General features: G+C 34.8%; 5 protein-coding genes across 7 annotated transcripts in view; 3 read left to right on the forward strand and 2 right to left on the reverse strand.

Moving 5' to 3' along the window:
• The window catches only part of LOC18038032 (SNF1-related protein kinase catalytic subunit alpha KIN10), a 5,373-nt gene extending 1,485 nt beyond the window's left edge, over positions 1 to 3,888 (reverse strand). Inside the window, 8 exon segments of the mRNA XM_006431158.2 lie at positions 1 to 24; positions 93 to 182; positions 486 to 671; positions 1,334 to 1,465; positions 1,584 to 1,766; positions 1,857 to 2,041; positions 2,312 to 2,509; positions 3,430 to 3,888. The exon segment at positions 1 to 24 is cut by the window's left edge and continues 4 nt beyond it. Of these exon segments, the coding sequence (XP_006431221.2) occupies positions 1 to 24; positions 93 to 182; positions 486 to 671; positions 1,334 to 1,465; positions 1,584 to 1,766; positions 1,857 to 2,041; positions 2,312 to 2,501 (990 nt within the window). The 5' untranslated portion in view covers positions 2,502 to 2,509; positions 3,430 to 3,888.
• A 394-nt stretch (positions 3,889 to 4,282) lies between these two features.
• On the forward strand, positions 4,283 to 7,653 carry LOC18038033 (protein DA1). Of its 3 annotated transcripts, XM_024182286.1 has the most exons (11): positions 4,283 to 4,341; positions 4,606 to 4,737; positions 4,901 to 4,984; positions 5,229 to 5,330; positions 5,432 to 5,578; positions 5,709 to 5,795; positions 5,921 to 6,127; positions 6,250 to 6,309; positions 6,776 to 6,879; positions 7,067 to 7,134; positions 7,283 to 7,653. In XM_024182286.1, the coding sequence occupies exons 2-11, from the start codon at positions 4,639 to 4,641 to the stop codon at positions 7,528 to 7,530; spliced, it is 1,206 nt and encodes a 401-aa protein (XP_024038054.1). In that variant the 5' UTR covers positions 4,283 to 4,341; positions 4,606 to 4,638; the 3' UTR covers positions 7,531 to 7,653. The 3 variants fall into 3 exon arrangements, with proteins under 3 accessions (XP_024038054.1, XP_024038056.1, XP_024038055.1); XM_024182288.1 differs by lacking the exon at positions 5,709 to 5,795; XM_024182287.1 differs by lacking the exon at positions 4,283 to 4,341 and having other exon boundaries at positions 4,589 to 4,737.
• Positions 7,654 to 7,759: 106 nt separating this feature from the next.
• On the reverse strand, positions 7,760 to 10,021 carry LOC18038455 (transmembrane protein 230). Its single transcript, XM_006431160.2, has 3 exons — positions 9,788 to 10,021; positions 9,132 to 9,450; positions 7,760 to 8,005 (listed from the first exon to the last, which is right to left on the reverse strand). The coding sequence occupies exons 2-3, from the start codon at positions 9,406 to 9,408 to the stop codon at positions 7,926 to 7,928; spliced, it is 357 nt and encodes a 118-aa protein (XP_006431223.2). The 5' UTR covers positions 9,409 to 9,450; positions 9,788 to 10,021; the 3' UTR covers positions 7,760 to 7,925.
• A 1,871-nt stretch (positions 10,022 to 11,892) lies between these two features.
• LOC18038456 (BAG family molecular chaperone regulator 8, chloroplastic) lies at positions 11,893 to 13,825 on the forward strand. Its single transcript, XM_006431162.2, has 2 exons — positions 11,893 to 12,648; positions 12,733 to 13,825. Exons 1-2 carry the CDS (start codon positions 12,070 to 12,072, stop codon positions 13,528 to 13,530), a joined length of 1,377 nt encoding a protein of 458 aa, XP_006431225.1. The 5' UTR covers positions 11,893 to 12,069; the 3' UTR covers positions 13,531 to 13,825.
• A 2,520-nt stretch (positions 13,826 to 16,345) lies between these two features.
• LOC18038403 (pentatricopeptide repeat-containing protein At5g39350) lies at positions 16,346 to 19,197 on the forward strand. The gene has a single exon (XM_006431163.2). It carries the CDS (start codon positions 16,438 to 16,440, stop codon positions 18,430 to 18,432), a length of 1,995 nt encoding a protein of 664 aa, XP_006431226.1. The 5' UTR covers positions 16,346 to 16,437; the 3' UTR covers positions 18,433 to 19,197.
• Positions 19,198 to 19,833: the final 636 nt, after the last annotated feature.

Below are 19,833 nucleotides of genomic sequence, written 5' to 3' on the forward strand. Positions count from 1 at the left end.
CAGCAAATAGTATGCAACAGTAGCCTGAAATGTAGCAAAAATAATAAGACACCATATGAAAATTATGGCAACAGAGCTAAGAAGGTACAAACCTCGTTTTGTAACCTATTGCGAAGAGATTCAACCAGTTGGTTCTGGTCAAATCCCATCTTAACCACTTCCTTAAGAATCTCCTCATCAATCTGCAAGGAATATAGTTGTATTGGAATCAACCTATCCACACTGAGTTTATAATTAAGGCATTGAAGATGTTATATTCCGAATAAATGCAAAGTTGTTCTCTATATACATTAATTACAAGCTTTGATAGCATTAATTGAAATCCCAGATCCCAAGAACCAAAATTGCAAAAGCCTCAAAACAGATAATAGAGACATTCGCCCTGAGCATATTTATACAACTGCGAAAAATCCATCTCAATGAACCAGTATGCTGGTTCTACACATATAACTGGAAGTAATAAAAGAATTACAAAGTCAACCAACCTTTTTTGCTTGTTGCATCGTATCTGGAGGGGGCACAGCTAAATAACGCGGAAGATGGGCTTGGAACCATGGGTGCTGACGTATCTCAGGAATAGTGATTCGTTTCATTGGATCAACTATAAGCATCCTTGGGATCAAATCTCTTGCACCCGGAGACAAATGACTGGGCAGAGTGTATATCCCACCCTATAGGACAAAAATTGATTATATCCAGCCGAAAAGTCTCTGTGCAGGTAAACTTATGATTGATAGTACGAACCTAATTTGGAAATAATTTGGTGGTTAAAAGGACAAAATGGTAATATCAAAGGCTTAGAATCTAAGCAGATCATTAAGTTACACCAATAAGATCTCTCCAATAAAGCTGTACAGCTGAACAAAGATGTCTATCATCTTTAAGCTACAGTGTCTATCATCTTTAAGCTACAATAATTCTATCCCGTTCAATTATCTTGAAGTGCCAAAGACAATAAGCTTAATGAAGCATGCCTGTTCCATGGACTCTTCATTCCAACTAAAAGCATTTGTGTTAGATTCCACACAATACAAACTGCTTTGCCAGTACAGCAACCACACACTTCATTTCAGTGGAAAACATTCCAACTTTTAACAAGTATCCCGTCATACAGATATTGTGTGTTTTCCAACAATGTGAAAAGCCAATGAGCAAAAAATTGAAAAACCAGAATAGTCCTAGCAATAATTAAAAGTTTGATGACAAGTTCCAAAGAGGTCATCAGTGAGCTTATTAATTCAATAAAAGTATTATAGATAATCTACATCCATTATAACCATTGCAATTTAGCTGACGAAAAATATTTAAATCATCGGAAAAAATGATGCAATACCTTAATTTTCTTAAAAAGGTTGGGAATGTTTTCATCATCAAAAGGAAGAGTGCCACAGAGAAGAGCATACAATATAACACCACAACTCCACACATCTACTTCAGGCCCAGCATACAACTTTCCAGAAATAACCTACAAGAATAAGGAATTGTAACCTCAGAAATTGAGACTTTTACTTACTGCCATATAAAACTTTTCATTTAAGCAAAAACCAAAAGGAGCAATTCATACTAAACTGTAATATTATTACCTCTGGGGCAGCATAATTTGGGCTTCCACAACTTGTCTTCAGAAAATGACCATCTCGCATTATATTGCTCAAGCCAAAATCAGCAATCTTAACGTTCCATTTAGAGTCCAAAAGCAAATTCTCAGGCTTAAGGTCTCTATGAACCACCATATTCCTGTGGCAGTACTCCACACCAGAAATTATCTGCTTCCAGAAAAAAATTACTGCCACTTGCAAGCCAACTGGGAGATGTATAAACAATAAAAAAATTGTAATATAAGGTACAACTCGTACCTGCTGGAAAAAGTTTCGGGCTTCATCCTCCTGCAGCCTCCCTTTCTCCACAATATAATCAAATAACTCTCCAGATTTCACATACTCCATCACAACGTAAATATCACTTGGTGTTTCTATAACTTCATAAAGTCGTATGATGTGGGGATGCATAAACAATCTCAAGATTTTAATCTCTCGTCTCACTGGAAGAATTATTAAATGTAAGAGAAAGGATTGATATAAACATAGATCAAATGACAATGTAAAAATGAAATTATGACCCCATGAAAAACAAATCAAACATTTCTTTACTGCCAAACTAAGAGAATATAATCACGAAAACCACAATTATTAGGGCTCAATACATGAATCTATAAGCCTCAACTCACTACCATTAAATTGAATCCAAATAAACAGATATGAAAATAATCACGAAGATAGAAAATATCATCGTCCAAAAACTTGGATCATACCTTTCTCTTCCATTTCCATGTTTTTAATCTTGCGACGGTTAAGTATCTTGATAGCAACTTTGTGGCCAGTCAATGCATGCTCTGCAATTTTCACCTTACCAAAGGATCCAATTCCAAGAGTTTTACCAAGCTTGTAATTTGGTAAAAACATATCCACACCACTACTGCTTCGGTTAGAGGCTCCATCCATTTTCCTATCTTGAAAGGAAGATTGGAAGATTAGACAAGCATGTGCACGACTATTTTGAAAACTAAGAATACCTACAAGGAGGATGTTAGTAAAACACAAATACATGGAAGGATGAAAAATATTTTAGGAGCCACTCCAAGAATTTCAACTAAATCAAGACAGCTAAACTAAGGAGCAGATTCTTCAGGCAAACACATCTACTACATCAAGACGGTGGGTATTTAAAATTACATGGAGTCCTCGTAATTATAAAATTTCAAACTCTAATACCATACTCCAGTGCAAAATTCTAGCATTCTTGGCCTCTATAAGCTCTAAATCTACTCACTACTTTAAACAAATTTTCACTCTGTTTAATTCTCGAAAGAAAGAATCTATCATAATATGCATACAAAGACAGCAGCAAGCTAATATCTTGTACTCTACAGACACAAAAGCAAAATAAGATTGACAGCCATAGGCATCATCCAATTTCAGCTCTTTTCTTAATATAATTGAATCTAAAAATAAACAAACTAATTGTGTTCTTAGCACACATATAACCTTTAAAAAAAAATTTAAAAAATATTTATTCAGCAGAGGAAGAATTTTCAATCATTTAATGCTCTTTAGTACATGCTAGCAGTAAAATGAAATCCAACAATTATTTGTAATTAATAAAAAAATAAACAACAAAATTTTAGCTGCAAAAACGGCAAATCTTGTCAAGGTCAACATCGATCACAAACCCAAAAACCCAGATTTTCTTAAAAAACTAGAAACCAAAAAAGTCGATTCTCAATTGAATACATGTTCAACAAAACCCTATCAATCACAACAACAGATCTCAAAATCAATCCAAAATGACACCAAATTCTACAAATAAAACGACACAACCACCACCATTCACATTCACATATACATACAGAGAGATAAAAGAGAGGCTTACAGAGAAAGAAGAAGCAGAATCTGAGCCAACGACACTGAGGCGAAATCGAGCTACTAAAACTGAATTGAAAACGAGACCCAAATTGAAAATTTCAATCACAGTTAATAACTTTTTGTGATAAAATGTTCAAATAAATTATGTATTTAATACAATTACTGTAACACCAAATAGTCTAGTATTTTTTTTTTTTTTTTTGTCTTTTTTTCCAATTTTATTCTTCTGTTTCCTTTTCTCTCTGTGGGAGTTTAGAGGCAAAGAGACTCGAACGATCGACCTTTTTTTTTTTTACTGAACTTTGTGGTTGTTCATTAATTTGAAATGACTTCTTCGTCCTAAATGATTTAGTGAAATGGCAGAATTGTCCGTGTTTGTTTTGTCCGTTCAATAGTTCTGACCTTTTTCAAGTTATTGTTTGATTATGAGGGGTAGATTTGGGATTTTGAGGAAAGTGCAGATTGGAGGAAGTATTTGATAAAGTGATGATGAGAGGTTTTAGGTCTTTACAATTCCGAAATTAATATAATTTTTAACTAATAATAATTATTAAAATCAAAAAAAGGGAAGTAATTTCTTTTATAATTTTGCTTGGATGGTTGGATAGTTTCAGCGAGTCACCATTGAGTCGACAGGGGGGTGAATAAATCAATTCAAGTAATACGCAATCTAATGGGATATGATGTCTTCTAAAAATTTTTAATTTTGGGAAACCAAAGTTTGATTAAAAAAACTGACGAAAGCCTTCCTATTTTCCTAATTTCCTTACAAGAGTGGGATTATTAATGACTTGACTGAGAGTTGAAAACAATATAAATAAGCATGGATTCCATTAAACAAATTAAATCTGATCAATCACTCGTCACTTATCTCGAAAGCCAAATTAACGAACATATATAACGAGCATTATTCCTGCAGGTTTTTTTTTCTCCCTTTTAATTGAATCATTTGATTAGTCTTTGTTTCGGATTTGATGATGACGTACAATTTGTTTATTTGATTGTTTCCGTCCAAGCTATGTATGTATTTTCTTTTCAAATTCTTTTATGAAATCCACATTTACGGTTCTTTGTTGATTCGTAGATCGACATCATCATCTTCTCAATCTCTATGGATTTTTCCAACTTCTAGTAGAAAAAAGGAACTAGAAAAGTGGTTCAATTGTTTGTTTAATTCTTGCAGGCACTTAGACAAATTTAGATTCAACTAATTAGAATGGCAATAATAGCAACGATTACGGGGGTAGTACTTGTTGCCATACTTTTGATCAGATTTATATTTGAGCAAGAGCAAGATTCGGAAGCGCATCATCAGGTACGTGGTTAATTGCTTACCATCATTATATGTAAATACTTGTTTATTATTATTATTATTATTTTGTTGCCACAGGAAAAAAAAAAAAAAAGTGTGTCTTTCTTTTGTGTGAGTATGATTATTTGTTTATTTATTAATAGTATAAATTTTACGTGATGCTCAGACTCAGGGATTAGATTTCAGCAACAATAACGTGGGTCAATATTCAAATTATCCACCAGCAACACAATTTGAGTACTCAGAAAAGGTCGGCTGAGAAATTATTCATAAAATTTGATGACAGTCAATAGATTGGATTTTATTAATTAATTTTGTGTTGTTAATATTTATAATTTACTATGACTCCATATCGCTGAACCCTTAATTTTTGACATATATATTTTAGGAAATTATTATTCCCGTTCCTATTATTATTATTATTATTATGTCAGAGATGGACATGTTTGTTTTGAATATATTATATATATATATTATTTTTTTAATTTTTGCAGGATAATATGTTTGAAAACGGAAATATTAAAGGATCACACGGTTACACATCCATCAGTACTCGTACTACTGACGATGCCAACTATCAATATAACAATATGGTGGTGGGTTTTGTCTTTCTTAATTTCTTAATAATATTAATTAATTTATGTATATAATATTCTGCTCTTTGATTCATAATTACTGATTTATTATACCTGTGCAGGATAATAGATTCATAAAAGAGAATAATGGACAAATTACTGATTATAAAGATAACTTTTTGAGGGATTACAAATTTGAAAACTATAACAGCAACTACAAGGGACAAAATTACACCTCTCCCCCTCACCCCTGCTACAATTATAAGATGGTGGGTTCTTTTAACATTATATTATGTATTTTTTTGTTTCTTTACTCTTATTGTTAATTAAATGTAGTTTCATATTATATATATGTACACACACACACAAATATATATTTATTTATTTTTTTTTTAACAGAACCAGACAACATCGTCTTCTAATAATAATCATGCAAGCAATGGAGGTTTTACTCGTAACTATTGTTGCAACTGTCATCGTTATCAAGTATGTGTGTGTGTGTATTACTAAATTAAATTATATACATGACTTTCAATTTTTTTATCATAATTAATTAATTAATTAGTTGTTGGTGTATATATATATTGTTTTGTGGGCACCAATTGAAACAGGTTATTACAGAGGAAGAATTTATTAATCTTCGTGATGGCCGACGTCTCTGTCGAAATTGTTACTCAATATCAATGAAGGATGCTGAGGACTGCAAATTACTTTTTCATTTAGTTCGTAAATTCTTCGGATTATTTGATCTTAAACTCGATGAGCGCCCTATTTTGTTGACGGACGAATATGAGATCATGAGGCTGCGAGGATTAAAAGTACGTAACTTTAACTTAGGCATCGTCATGTTAATCAAAGGTTTTTTTTTTTCTCTATTTCATCTATATATCTATATCTTTCTGGTTTTTTTTTTTTAAATTTGTTTCTTATTTATCTATAGGAAAGGGCCAACGGTGTATTTGCAAGTAAAGAAAGTTGGGTCGGTATAACAACAACGAGGGTAAGAATTTCGCTCATCTTATTAGACACTTATGATTTATGTCTGTTCTTTTGTTGTTTTTATTTTCATCAACAAACAGTCACATTAGTAATCGTATAACTTTGACCAATATACCTTGCTGCTTCTATTGTTTATTAACCATAATTTATGAAAGCACATGCCATAGGAAACATATTGTGAATATCTATAAATATTTTGAACTTTTTTTCCCTCTCTTTTTGAGACAAGTAGCGAATATTATGTTCTTTTATTCTTTATAGCGAAAGGAGTTGGGAAGAAGTTGTTAATAATAAGATTATTGAGAAAAATAGTTTAAAGAAATATCCTGTAAATTTTTAATGTAGTTGCTAAGTTAAAAGCTAAGATGAGTAGTGGTTCTTCGTCCAATAATTTTCTTTAAATTTCTCTCTTATTTCGTTCTATAATATATATTGTAATTAATTTTTCCAAGGAAATTTTAAAATAGATTGAAAGCTGGTCTTTGGAAGGAGGGGAGATTAAAAAAATTACTGTGCCGCAAAAGAAGACCAATAAAGAGGCTTGGGTTTTACTAACGTTCGGTTATCCCAAGTAATTTTCATTTCTTTCTCTCTTTCTCTCTTTCTCTCTCTATACATACATACATACGTACGTACACACACACACACACATATATATATATAGATATGCACTTTTTTTCCTTTTTTTTTATAAAATATAATGAAGCATTCAGTCTTGTATTAGTTTAAATTTATAAGATTAAATTTCCTATATAAAGGGTTAAGACTGGAGCAACCTTGGCGCATGAAATGATGCATTCGTGGTTCTATAGTAACGGTCTTAGAGGTAAGTTAATTTGTCATTTAGAAAAAAAGACCTTAATTTTGCTTAATCTTTGATTAAGGTTTTTAAGCTGGGAATCTATTAAGTGTACGTCTCGCATCATCATCATCATCATCATCTGTTTCTGATAAATAACTGTGTAATAACGCAGGTACTAGAAAATTGAAAAAAAATGTGGAAGAGGGAATTTGCCAGGTGATGTCCGTCAGATGGACTGATTGGTACATAGCTAATGAATATGATAGTGATGATCAATTTGTTCAAAAATTAATACCATTTTATCAAGCTTGTCGGGCACAGACGGATGGGTACAAAGAAGCTTGGGATGTAGTTCAGAAACATGGCTTAAAGCCGACGTTGAAACAACTTGTCAAAACTAGAAAATACCCCAAGCGTTAGGCTCTTGCAATTGTGAGACAGACAATAACTGATTATAATTTTATATAATAACTTTCCTTTAGTCTTCCCGTCACCATTTCTTTAATTTCAATTTTTTTTTCCCCAAGACCTGAGACACAGCTAGAGTGCAATGGCGGGTTTTGGAGTCACCATTGCAATTTCATAGAAGCATCACAACAGAAGATGCGTACTTCTGGGGAAAAAAAAAGATAAAATAATAAAACCAATTCTCAAGGATACATGTTTCTGCATTTCACCGCTAGAAATTACAAATTACAGAAGGGCGTGGTTCTATACAATAAGTTTTTTGAAGTAACTGTTGTCATAAATACACTCAAATCTGAAAGTAGCAGCTCTACAGCAATTCAAGGAACATACATATGAAGGCACGAGCTTCAGTAATCAGGAATGGAAGCAAAGCGGTATCCTTCAGCACCCCTCCAGGAGTAATATGCTATCCTGGTCTCATAGAAGCCTACAACAATAAGAGCAATGTCGTCTTTGTTAGCACAAATCCCCAAAAATGTCGCTTTCATTGTGTAAAGTCATAAATTCACGAAATTACATTGCCGCATAATCAATCATACAGAAATTGAACAAAGCAAGAAACAGACAGCAAAGCTTCACACTTTGTTCTGTAGTCTGTTACAGAGAACATTGATAAATTAAAGGTGTATTTCACAAGATAGCAGCAAATCAAACTCCAAAGAAGCCACATCCATGTAGGCCAGTTTCAGAAATAAGAAGGAAAACTAATAACAGAAGACAACTCCATGTATTTGACTATTTTGGAGGTTTTTGCAGATACATTTTACTAGATCTTTCTCTAGAGCCTTGCTCCAGCTTCCGAAATCGGAATCTCATCATTGCCAGTTCCACTCCAAAAACTGGTTCAAACTCATAAGAAAAACCAAGATTCTAAGGAGCGTAAGAACACATTTTAAGCACCTTGAAAAATAGAAGGGATTCCAAACAGTTTCAAGGTACTAAATCGACAATAAAATTGACAGCAAACATAGTGGAGAAAAGCTGCATAATGTTTACCAATACATCAAGTGATGGTGGTCTAACAGCACTTGTCTCAACTCTCAAGAGCTACAAATTGTGTTAGGTGATAAAGCATTAAATTGAAGAGGCTAACCTCAGTAATACACTTAACCTGAAACAAACGTTTAGTGTCTCAAGCAACAATGGCGGTAGGAAGTGGTTTGCAAGCATAAGGAGTAACTGCACAATCTGTGTTCGATTTCATCTTTCAAAGAATTAAGGTACCCACAATAAGCTAATTTTTCAGTGCTTTCCAGGTTCAAAACACTTTAGAAGGTGGGACAACCAAAATACTGATACATTTTTGCTTCAGAGCTCTGCTAAAGTTTACAATAGCCAAAACATGTGGCCTAGATCACAAAAAAAAAAAATAATAATAAAATAAAATCTGAGAAAATACAGGAATACAATATATGTCACAATGAATATCAGCCATTTTCGTTTGAAAAGAATCAAAGTTCAAGAGTAGAACTCAAGACCAGCATCTTAGAATTGATTAACTCTACAATTAATTTATTAGGCATTTCAGTTATAACAAAAATGCCGCGACGTACCTGGGAGGAACGCAAGGATTCCAAGGACGAGCAGACCAAAAGCTTGGGCCGTCTCTCCACCCATGTGACCAGTGAAGATGAACAAGGAAAGAAAGAGAAGCAACGATCCAAGACAAAGCAAGAAAAGGGCAAGAACAATGGACTTCCATGGGATCTTATCAAAGGCTTTTGGGGAATAATCAAATCTAGGATCGTAACGTCGACTCCTACTACCATCATATTCATCATCGTCATCAGTTGAAAGTCTGCTGTATTGAACATTGCGCCGAGACGCCATATATGCAAACGAAGTGCACGCCAAACTCTTCAAGCGTTCAATCTCAAATCACACAAACAAACAAATTTCAACTATGATGTAATTATTATTTTACAAAAAGTTTTATCTTTTTTTTTCCCCTCAAGCAGCAACACGCTTATTAACAAAATGAGAGAGAAAAAAATTGAATTACTTCATCTATCATAGTTTCTACAACTCAGCCATAAAATTTTCATCTATTGTTTTTAATTTTTTAAATATCGTCGAACACGGCTCTCATCACAGCAATAAGGATTCAATTTTTTTTTTTTGGGTAATTTCAGAATCTTTACAAACCCTAGATCTCAAACATCAAATCTATTCAACCAATAAACGAGCGATTGGGTGCGAGAGGACTCACCGCAACGTGTCCGGCGTGGCGTTTGGCTTTGGGAGAGGAGGAGAACGACACGAGACGACGCGCGGAGTTTGCTAGGTGCCGAGATTTGAATGTAAAGACGACAGTGCTGGTTGTCTCTTGACTTTCTGTGCGTCGAGCAGTGCGGGACTGATCTGGACCGTCGATTTTAGCCAGATGATCGTTTCCTCCGGGTCCCGCTCCCGCCAGGTAGTGTTAGTAATAGTTATAGGATAGCCGTCAGTCACGAGGACGACTTGCTGTTTAAACAGTAGCTAACCCTATAATCTCATAGATGATCTTATCATTCAGATCCCTGATCTATTTCTTTTTTATAAATTATAATCAAAGCATATATAGCTTGTTTCATTGTATTAAATAAATCTGTACGGTTAATTTACCACAATTACCTTTACCGCATAGGGTCCGCCTAACTTATGTTGAATGTAAGTTACGGTCAGTCTGTGAAATTTTATTTAGTCTCATATATTCTATATTATTTATACTTTATTTATGAATATTATAAACTTTTTGAAATGTAAAATTTTGTTTAACCCCCTCTACTCAATTTTATTTTATTAAAATCATGGAGTATGAATTCGCCCCCATAATTTTAAATTCTCAAAATAACCTCCATTTAATTAAAAAATATAATTATTGTTAAATAAATTATAATTATAATTATAATTTTATTATAATCATAAATATTTTTTTAATAGATTATTGTTATTATTAATAACGATAATAAAAAATATTATAATTAATTAATCTATTAACAATAATTAATAATATTTTTTATTAAATTATTAGTAATAATAATAATAATTAATGATAATTAACATATTTATGATTATAATAAAATGGAATAAACACTGAGTCTATATTTATGTAGGAGACTCTTTTATATTTCTATACTTTTTAATTTCAAGTACTTTCAGGATTTTTTGTTACTTTGATAAATAATAGTTTCGTAGGCATCTCATTATTAAACGGTCATTTTTAAGTACTTTTTGCTAAGTTGTTACACCTTCGAGGATGTAAACACATTTTTCTTGCTTCTATTTTTTAAATGCAAAATTATTTTTATTGGGTCAAGCTTAAAATTTTGACAGAAATTATCATTCATTGGTCTCTTGAAACCCGATAATGAGTATTTAAAGTCGAAGGTAGCATTAGCAATACATTTACTATTAGTTAGATAATCATTAATTATTATTATTATTATTATTATTATTATTAACAATTTATAATGCTTTTTATTCTTGTTATTAATAATAACAATAATCTATTTAAAAAAATATTTATGATTATAATAAAATTATAATTTATTTAAAAATAATTATATTTTTTAATTAAATGGAGGTTATTTTGAGAATTTAAAATTATGGGGGCAAATTCATACTCTATGGTTTCAATAAAATAAAATTGAGTATAAGGGGTTAAATGAAATTTTATATTTCAAAAAATTTATAATATTCATAAATAAAATATAAATAATATAGAACATAGGGGGCTAGATGAAATTTCACAGGCTGACCGTGTCCAACGTAAGTTAGGCGGACCCCATCTTATATGTTTTGAATTGATTACTGATTAATATGTATTCCGGTGATTATAAGAAATTCAACAATATGATAGGAATTTCAAGTAAAATTACATGCTACAAACTTACAATATAAAGTTTACATATTTTATGATTAACAACACAAGCTTAACTGATAAATATCAGGTGATAATCATATAACACAGAATAATTACAATAAATACAACATTAATTAGGATATATGTGTGGGTACATGAGATACTCCACCTTGTGTTTGAAGGTTAGTGACTTACCATCTAAAAAAGGATTCGAATAGCAAATATTCTTTACGGATGCTCGTTGTTGCTTACGACGACAACCAGCTTAAACTTCATCTGAAAGTTCACAAATGTTAGGCAACAAATCAAAATTAGCTAATAAAAACACATATTAAAAAGGACAAATGCGCATTCATACAGTTTGGATTTGGCTCAGAGAACTTTCTTTTTGGTCACGTGGGCATCAATTAATTATGTCACTCATCAATCGGTTAAGTTCACCATATGACAAATATGTCCCATGACGCAAAAACAGCACACAAAAAGCTAGTTTGATCCAACAACTTTATTCCCCCTTTCAACTCTTTTTTTTTTTTTTTTCTTTTTTTCGTCCTGAAACAAAAATAAAATTAAATTAAAGTCCAAAGATTCAACTTGTCACTCTCAAAACCCTCGATCGCTAAGCCCAATACTTTACCACTTCAATGGCCTCTCACAATCACCACCACCACCATCACCATCACCAGCAGCTGCTGAACTGCGCTGGAGCCACCACCAACTGTTGCTGCAGCAGCTGTTGCAGCCACCCTTCTCCTCAGCCAACGGAGCCACTTCTCCAAGCCATTGCCTCTCAACTCTTCCAACAACAACAGCACCAGCAACAGCAACAGCCAGGATCTTGTTGCCAAGGCCGGACTCACATAACTCCTCAAAGTCAAAATTTTCGCCAAAAAATTCAAAATTTTCATCATCACCAACAAGAAAAATTCGTTCTTTCATCTCTTCTTAGCCGTATTGATGCTCTCGAAGCCTCCCTGCAAAACTTTTCTTTATCCCCCACATCTTCTTTTTCTTTAAGAGACATGGCAGCTCGTGTGATTCAAACCCATTTTCGGGCATTTCTTGTGAGTAGATCCAGAACCCTTAGGCAGCTCAAAGAGCTTGCTTTGATCAAATCTGCCTTCAACTCTCTTAAATCATCGGTTTCCAACAAAACGCATTTTGATTTTCATGTTGTTTCTCAGAAAGCCTTGGACTTGCTTCTCATACTTGACTCTCTTCAGGTATATGAATGATGGGTATTGCTTAGTTTGTTAAGTTCTTGTGCTTTATTTTGTTGGCTTTTTTATGAGTGGATTTGTTTGCAGGGTGGTGATCCAATGATCAGAGATGGGAAAAGGTCGGTAAGCAAAGATTTGATTAAGTTTTTGGAGTTTGTTGATGGGTTTGTTGCGAAAAGGCATGAAATTTCAACTAAAGCCGCTAAGAATGTCAGATTTGTTGGGAATAGTATTAAACCTAGGAATTTTAGGACTAATGGAGGATATTTGAGTGGGGATCAGGCTGAAGTAATGAGCAAGGTGAGGGACAGAATTGAAAAGATACATGCGTTTTCGAGGGTTATTAAAAGTGAGGATGAAGATGTGGAGCTCGAAAGTTTTCATGAAGTTATTGATGATGATGATGAGGAAGAAAACCCTAGAGTTTACAGAAGCAAAAATGGGGTTTTGGTGAAAAGGTATGTTGTGGCTCAACCTAAAGTGAAGAAAAATGTGACCTTTGCAGAGAATGGGAATGTGTATAGGTTTATTGACAATGGCAATGGCAAGTCAAATGGGTCAATTTCAAGTGGGGACGGTACTTTAACTGATGAAAGTGCTTCAAGTGATGGTAATGGACAGGGCATTGAAGTTAAAGAGATTAACGATTTACCTAAGGAGACTGAGGATGAGAAGGAGTTGTACTTCGAAAATGGAGTATCGATGCAGAGCAGTGATGGAGAAAGAAACCCCAGAAGAAGTATGAAGGCTGAAGGTAGAAATGAGATTGATGGGGACTATAAAGATGAAGATGGGCAGTTTGTCTTCTCTGCTCCAGTGCCCGTGAAGATGGAATCCAGAGCTGATTTGATGAAGAAGAGAAAGGCATTGAAGATTGTTGCATAAGAGGCCATCCTAAATGGGGTTTTAGGATTTTGTCGGCTTCAAAATTCTGTGGCTGTTTGGTGGATATTGGAATCAACTTTCGTGTTGCCACTCTAATTGTTTGTTTAGGTCTTCAGTTACCATGATAGAGGTGGAATGGGACTTTGTTATTTAGGTTAGGAGGTTAGTGACTGTAACAGTCCCCTGCCCCAACAAGCTTGTAATTTTCACCGGATAATAATTCTTGAAATTGTGATTGGCTTTCTTCTGCTGAATTTTGTTTCTCATGAACTCAACTGAAAGAAAGTATTGTTATACCCTGAAGATTTGGTGCATTCAGATGTTTGTGAAACAAACATTTCTGAAGAACCAAGCAAGAAGTATTCAACTCAAATTAATTACTGATGATTACCATAAAATTTGTAAAGACAAATTCGAGCAAAACATATCTCATCTCAACTGAAAGTAATACATGATACATAAATTACTGAAATTACACAGCCAATTCTGCAAGTTTAGAATTTTGTTCTCCAAGGGAAAAAAAAAAAATCTTATTAGGCAGGTACTGTGAAGGTTGAACACCATCTCTTCAAACGATGAACAAAACTTGTCTCACTCATGACTGAAGTATACTGGCCTGAATCTTTGTATTGGCCTGAATCTTTCCACCACAAGTGTAAATGACTATTGTGTGATCCTGTCCAGGGCATTCACAATTAGTGCACGAGTAACTCAGCTTGAAGACTGGTCCAATGCAGATTTAGAGATACTATTTTCTGCACAAGATTCTCCAGTTTTGGCATTTTGGTGGTCTGAAGGAGGCAGCACTGATGAACCGTCTACTTGACTAGCAATCGTGGTGTTGTCGTGAAGGCCAGTGCTGGCATGGTTTCAAGTCTTGGGGCATTCATATTATTTAAACAGCTAGCACAACCTTAAAACTATGGTCAGACGCCATCCCTTTCTCGGCACATTTAACAGCCTCCTGATACAAAACATCGAAATATGAGTTCTTGCCTTTTGGGAAGCTACCTTGTAGCTCAACAGAGATCATCATATCCATGTCAGCCTCATCCTTCACATCTGTACTCCATTGCTTTAAAATATAATGCTGTGGAAGCATATAGATAATTGTCTAAACGCTGCAATTACATGTCTGCAGAGGATCCCTTCGAACTCAAACATCTTGCAACTACAGTTAGCTATTTGCACTGCTGTAGTGATTGCAGAATCATAATCAGTTATGATGAAGCCTGGTTGCCATCCAGACATTGCCTTAAGCCAACTTGTGAAGAGCCGTGTGAATGTAGATTCAGTCGCATCAGCAAGCAATGCACCGCCAAAGACTACTGACTGCTTATGATGATGCACTCCAGTAAAAGGAGCAAATGGCATTTTATATTGATTCACTTGATACATCATATCCAAAGCTACAACATCACAGAAACAATTTCATGCAATCCTCGATCAAGTGTCAACCCAAAAAGCACTACTCAGCCTGTCTTCTTCAACCTGTACCGTATAATAAAAACCAGGATCTCTACTTTGCATTACTTTAAAAAATCCAAGGAGACTTTGGCATCTATTCTGAAAGTGCTTAAGCGACCTTCACCAATGTAATTAATACCATTTTATGGAGCAAGTTCCATTTTTCCAAAACCGTTGTAATCTTCAGCCAACACATTCAAAGAAGCAGTCAATCCTGCTCCCATGGAACCAAAAGAGCTACTCGAACGACTTATACTTGAATCACATTCCTGCTTATGTGACCGAAGAAAATGCCTCATTGCAGGGGTAACGAGCTGACGTTTATGGTACTTCTCTAATTTCGCTACATACCACTTCCCACTACCCCTTCTCCTCACAGTCATTAATGCTTTACAGACTCCTCTTCCATTTGTTTCTTTTTTTAAATTTAATTTTATGAATCCTGTCACATGCACACATCAAATCTTCAATGCGACAACCCGCAAGTGCTTAGAGTTGACATTAATCAATCCTCCCCAAATTCTAGTATCCCATATTAGTGTCTTCTAATTAACTAAGTTTTGCACCCATTATAACATTGCTATTCATAGCAGTCAAAACAATCCTCGTTTACATGGTTTATGAAAAATATAATATACCCAGATAGTAAAAATTTTAAATTCACTACAACAAACACATTAACCGTCACTATAATGTAAAGGAAGCTACTGAAACAAGTGAAAGAAAAAAAAAAAAAAAACAGCTTAGAGATAACACAGAACAGCAAATTCTTGTTTTTTTTTTATCTTATTGCTTGATTTTGTTAAATTTTAAAACTTTTTATTGGTAGTGAATCAATAAAACGTAAGAGAAATGAAGGTGGTTTTATGGGTTACACTTTGCTAAAAGAAATGAGGCCGCCGACGAGGACACAAGTTATCGTCCGCTATTTTCTTTTGGATTAAGAATGTGAAGTGGATAAATGCAGACCGTTAGATTGGTTTTGTAAATAAGGTTATTAGAGATCCGACGGTGGGTGTTTTGTTTTAGAGGGAATTTAAGTTCTGCTCGAGACTTCCCTTCAAGTCTCGGGCGTATGAAATTATTGGATTTATATTTTTTTTTTACTCTTTAGAAAAAAATTTAGGAATTAATATGCCACTAACTCAACTCAAGCTTAATATAAAACCTCTTAAATCAACGTTAAGAATAAACTATTTATATTTTTTAAAAAATGTTTTTTATTATAAGATTGTCTCATACTCTCATTAACTTTGAAGATAAGTTATACCACTATTCTTACAAACATTACATTACCTTATATAAGTTATTACGTAACGTAAAATGATAAAATGATAGTAAACAAAACATTAACATGTGAAGGTTAGGCATTTATAAACATGCCCCTGACGTCGTACCATTTTCTTAAGCTTGAGGTAATTGGCACTAAAATAAGAATTGATGAATGGCCCATCTCACCATACACTGCCAAAAACTACGCACCTTGTGATAAAACTCGTGCAACAATATGCAGCCACCAAATCCATCGCAGGAACCAAGCAACTACATGCATTTATTATCACCTCAGGCCCCTTATTTACCCACCTTCGCTCAAGTCTCGTTCGCGCGTATGGTCATGTCTCCAATGTACGTATATTGTTCGATGAAATGTCTGAACGAAGTTCGTTCTTGTATAACACTGTGATGAAAATGTACGCACAAAATGGGGCTTCTCATGATTCGCTTAAAATGTTTCTCGGTATGCTTAGGTTAGGAGAATATAACCCGGATAATTATACTTACCCTATTGTTATTAAGGCTTGCACTGACTTGGCTTGGCGCAAATTAGGCATTGCTTTACATGGGAGGGTTTTAATAACTGGTTTTGACATGGACACATTTGTGGGGAATTGTCTGATTGCAATGTATATGAATTTTGGAGAGGTCAAGGCAGCCAGGAAGGTGTTCGATGCAATGTGGGAGCATAGTGTGGTGTCATGGAATACTCTGATAAGTGGGTATTTTAAGAACGCGTATGCGAAGGAAGCTTTGGTGGTTTTTGATTGGATGTTGAAGAGTGGGGTGGAGCCTGATTGTGCCAGTGTGGTCTCTGTGTTGCCTGCGTGTGGTTATTTGAAGGAAATTGAAATGGGGAGAATGATTCATGAACTGGTGGCCAGTGGACGGTTAGGGAAGAATATTGCTGCTTGGAATGCGTTGGTGGATATGTATGTGAAATGTGGTAGTGTAAATGAGGCACGGTTGGTTTTTGATAGGATGAGTGAGAGAGATGTTGTTACTTGGACTTCAATGATAAATGGGTATGCTTTGAATGGTGATGTGAGGAATGCATTGGGACTTTTTCAATTGATGCAGTTTGAAGGCGTAAGACCAAATTCTTTGACCATAGGATCTCTTCTTTCTGCTTGTTCCAGTTTATATTATCTGAAGCATGGACGGTCTTTGCATGCGTGGACGATAAAGCAGAACCTTGAGTGTGAGGTTATTGTGGAAACTGCATTGATAGATATGTATGCTAAATGCAACCTTGTTAAACTTAGTTTCCGAGTGTTTGCAAGAACCTCAAAGAAGAAAACAGTGCCATGGAATGCGATTCTGGCTGGGTGTGTTCACAATGGGCTTGCAAGAGAAGCTGTAGAACTTTTCAGACAAATGCTGGTGGAAGTAGTAGAACCTAATGATGCTACCTTAAATAGTCTTCTTCCGGCATATGCCATTCTTGCAGATCTGCAGCAAGCAATGAATATTCACTGTTACCTGATAAGATATGGATTTCTTTCAGTTGTAGAAGTTTCGACTGGGCTTATTGATATATATTCTAAATGTGGGAGTCTAGAATCTGCGCACAAGATGTTCAGTGAGATTCCCATAAAGGACAAGGATATTGTGGTGTGGAGTGTAATAATTGCTGGCTATGGAATGAATGGACATGGTGAGACTGCTGTTTCACTTTTCAAAGAAATGGTTCAGTCAGGGGTGCAACCGAATGAAGTTACTTTTACTTCAGCATTGCATGCATGCAGCCATGGTGGTTTACTGGATGAGGGCTTGGATTTGTTCAAATTCATACTTGAAAATCACCAAACATGCTCTCGTGCAGATCATTACACTTGCATTGTCGATCTTCTTGGTCGAGCTGGTCGACTTGATGAAGCTTACGATCTGATTAGAACAATGCCTCTAAAGCCTACTCATGCTGTTTGGGGTGCACTACTTGGTGCTTGTGTAATACATGGGAATGTTGAGCTGGGAGAGGTAGCTGCAAAGTGGTTATTTGAGCTTGAACCGGAGAATCCGGGAAACTATGTACTGCTGTCAAAACTTTATGCTGCAGTACGAAGGTGGAAAGATGCAGAGAATTTGAGAGATGTGATGGATGAGAAAGGATTAAGAAAAGCTCCAGCTCACAGTTTAGTTGAGGTCAGGAATATTTAGACTGCATGATTTAATGGTAAATGCTATCACTTATGTGTGGAAGACTGATTTAATGAAGTTAATGAAATCTGCTTTTGAAGAGTCCTTGCTCTTCGGACTGGCTGAAGGAATCATTATCAAGCATCAATAATTATGTGCGAGGGATGAGAATGGCTCCATATCTGTATAGAATATAATCAATACACGAACAGTTTTACAATAGTAAAACTACATCAAAATTGCCGGTTGGTAGGTCAAATTCAATAGTTCAACTTTCACTATGCATGGAGCCATTGATCTCTGTTCCACACGTATATATGTTTGTTAAATAGTAAATGGATTCACGGGAATGCAATAATTGGATGCATGGTCTTCGACTCTTCGTTCCTTAAAAGAGGGAGCCGTAGACAGCGGCACTTGACATTTAACTTGACTTCACAATACACTATGTAAGAATGATTTTATGGCATGATTGATCTGGCGATTTATGATGATGCAGATGTCCGGTCCCTTGAGGCAGAGCCCAAGATAGTTGCTATGCATTCTAAAGGTCTTAAATTTTTCTTTTGCAAAGTATATCGTTGATGCTTGATGGTGCTTGATATCCTCAAATTGACCTGATTTCAATTTTTCCTTGTATCATTTGTTTTCCCTAATAAATCTTCTGAGAAACCTCTAAATAGGCTCTATATAGCAGTGTACTTCATTAGATTGAGGGGTTCAACTTTAATTGATGGAGTTAGAAATTGTCAAAGAATAACTATATTTTTGTAACTCTGTAACATGAGCTTCTTGTTACTTCATTTTATTCAAATGCATTTGATACAACTGCTGCCAACTGCAGAAATGCCTATCACTGAAGACAAAACAATTCAATTCATGCTGCAAAACCCTGGAAGGAGTTAAAATCTTGTAAAATGACTTCGAAATCGAGTAGGATTTTCTGAGAATATTGAAGATTCAAAACTAAGAATGCATAATATGGTTATGGCTTAAATTAATAGGGATGTATTTGTCGACGTGATTGACTTCCTGGTTTGCCAGAGTTTTACCGTTTGACTTTTGCTTTTGTGTTGTTGTGAGGTTTGGTTATTTTGTCTTGTTTTCTTGCATTACTTGCATGTGTAAATAGCGTTACTCACAAACATCATGAAAGTGAGAAAAACCTGATAAATCACCTAAACCCCTCTTTGATTTTCGTAGTTACATTACATTGTGGTCGTGTTTCATTGTCAGTATCCGAACTTTCAAGCTGAAGATCATATCTGGCTTGCTGCACTAGGAATTTAACTTTGAAAGAGAAACAAATGGATTAAGACAACATGTAGCAGTAGCAAGTGGAAGATGGATGTGCATGCTTTGTTTCTGATTTCACTTATGGTTTTGTTGACCCTCTTGGCTATTGAATAAAGCACCAAATGA

The sequence above is a fragment of the Citrus clementina genome, unplaced genomic scaffold (assembly GCF_000493195.1).
Source record: "Citrus clementina cultivar Clemenules unplaced genomic scaffold, Citrus_clementina_v1.0 scaffold_6, whole genome shotgun sequence".
Taxonomy (NCBI): Eukaryota; Viridiplantae; Streptophyta; class Magnoliopsida; order Sapindales; family Rutaceae; genus Citrus; species Citrus x clementina.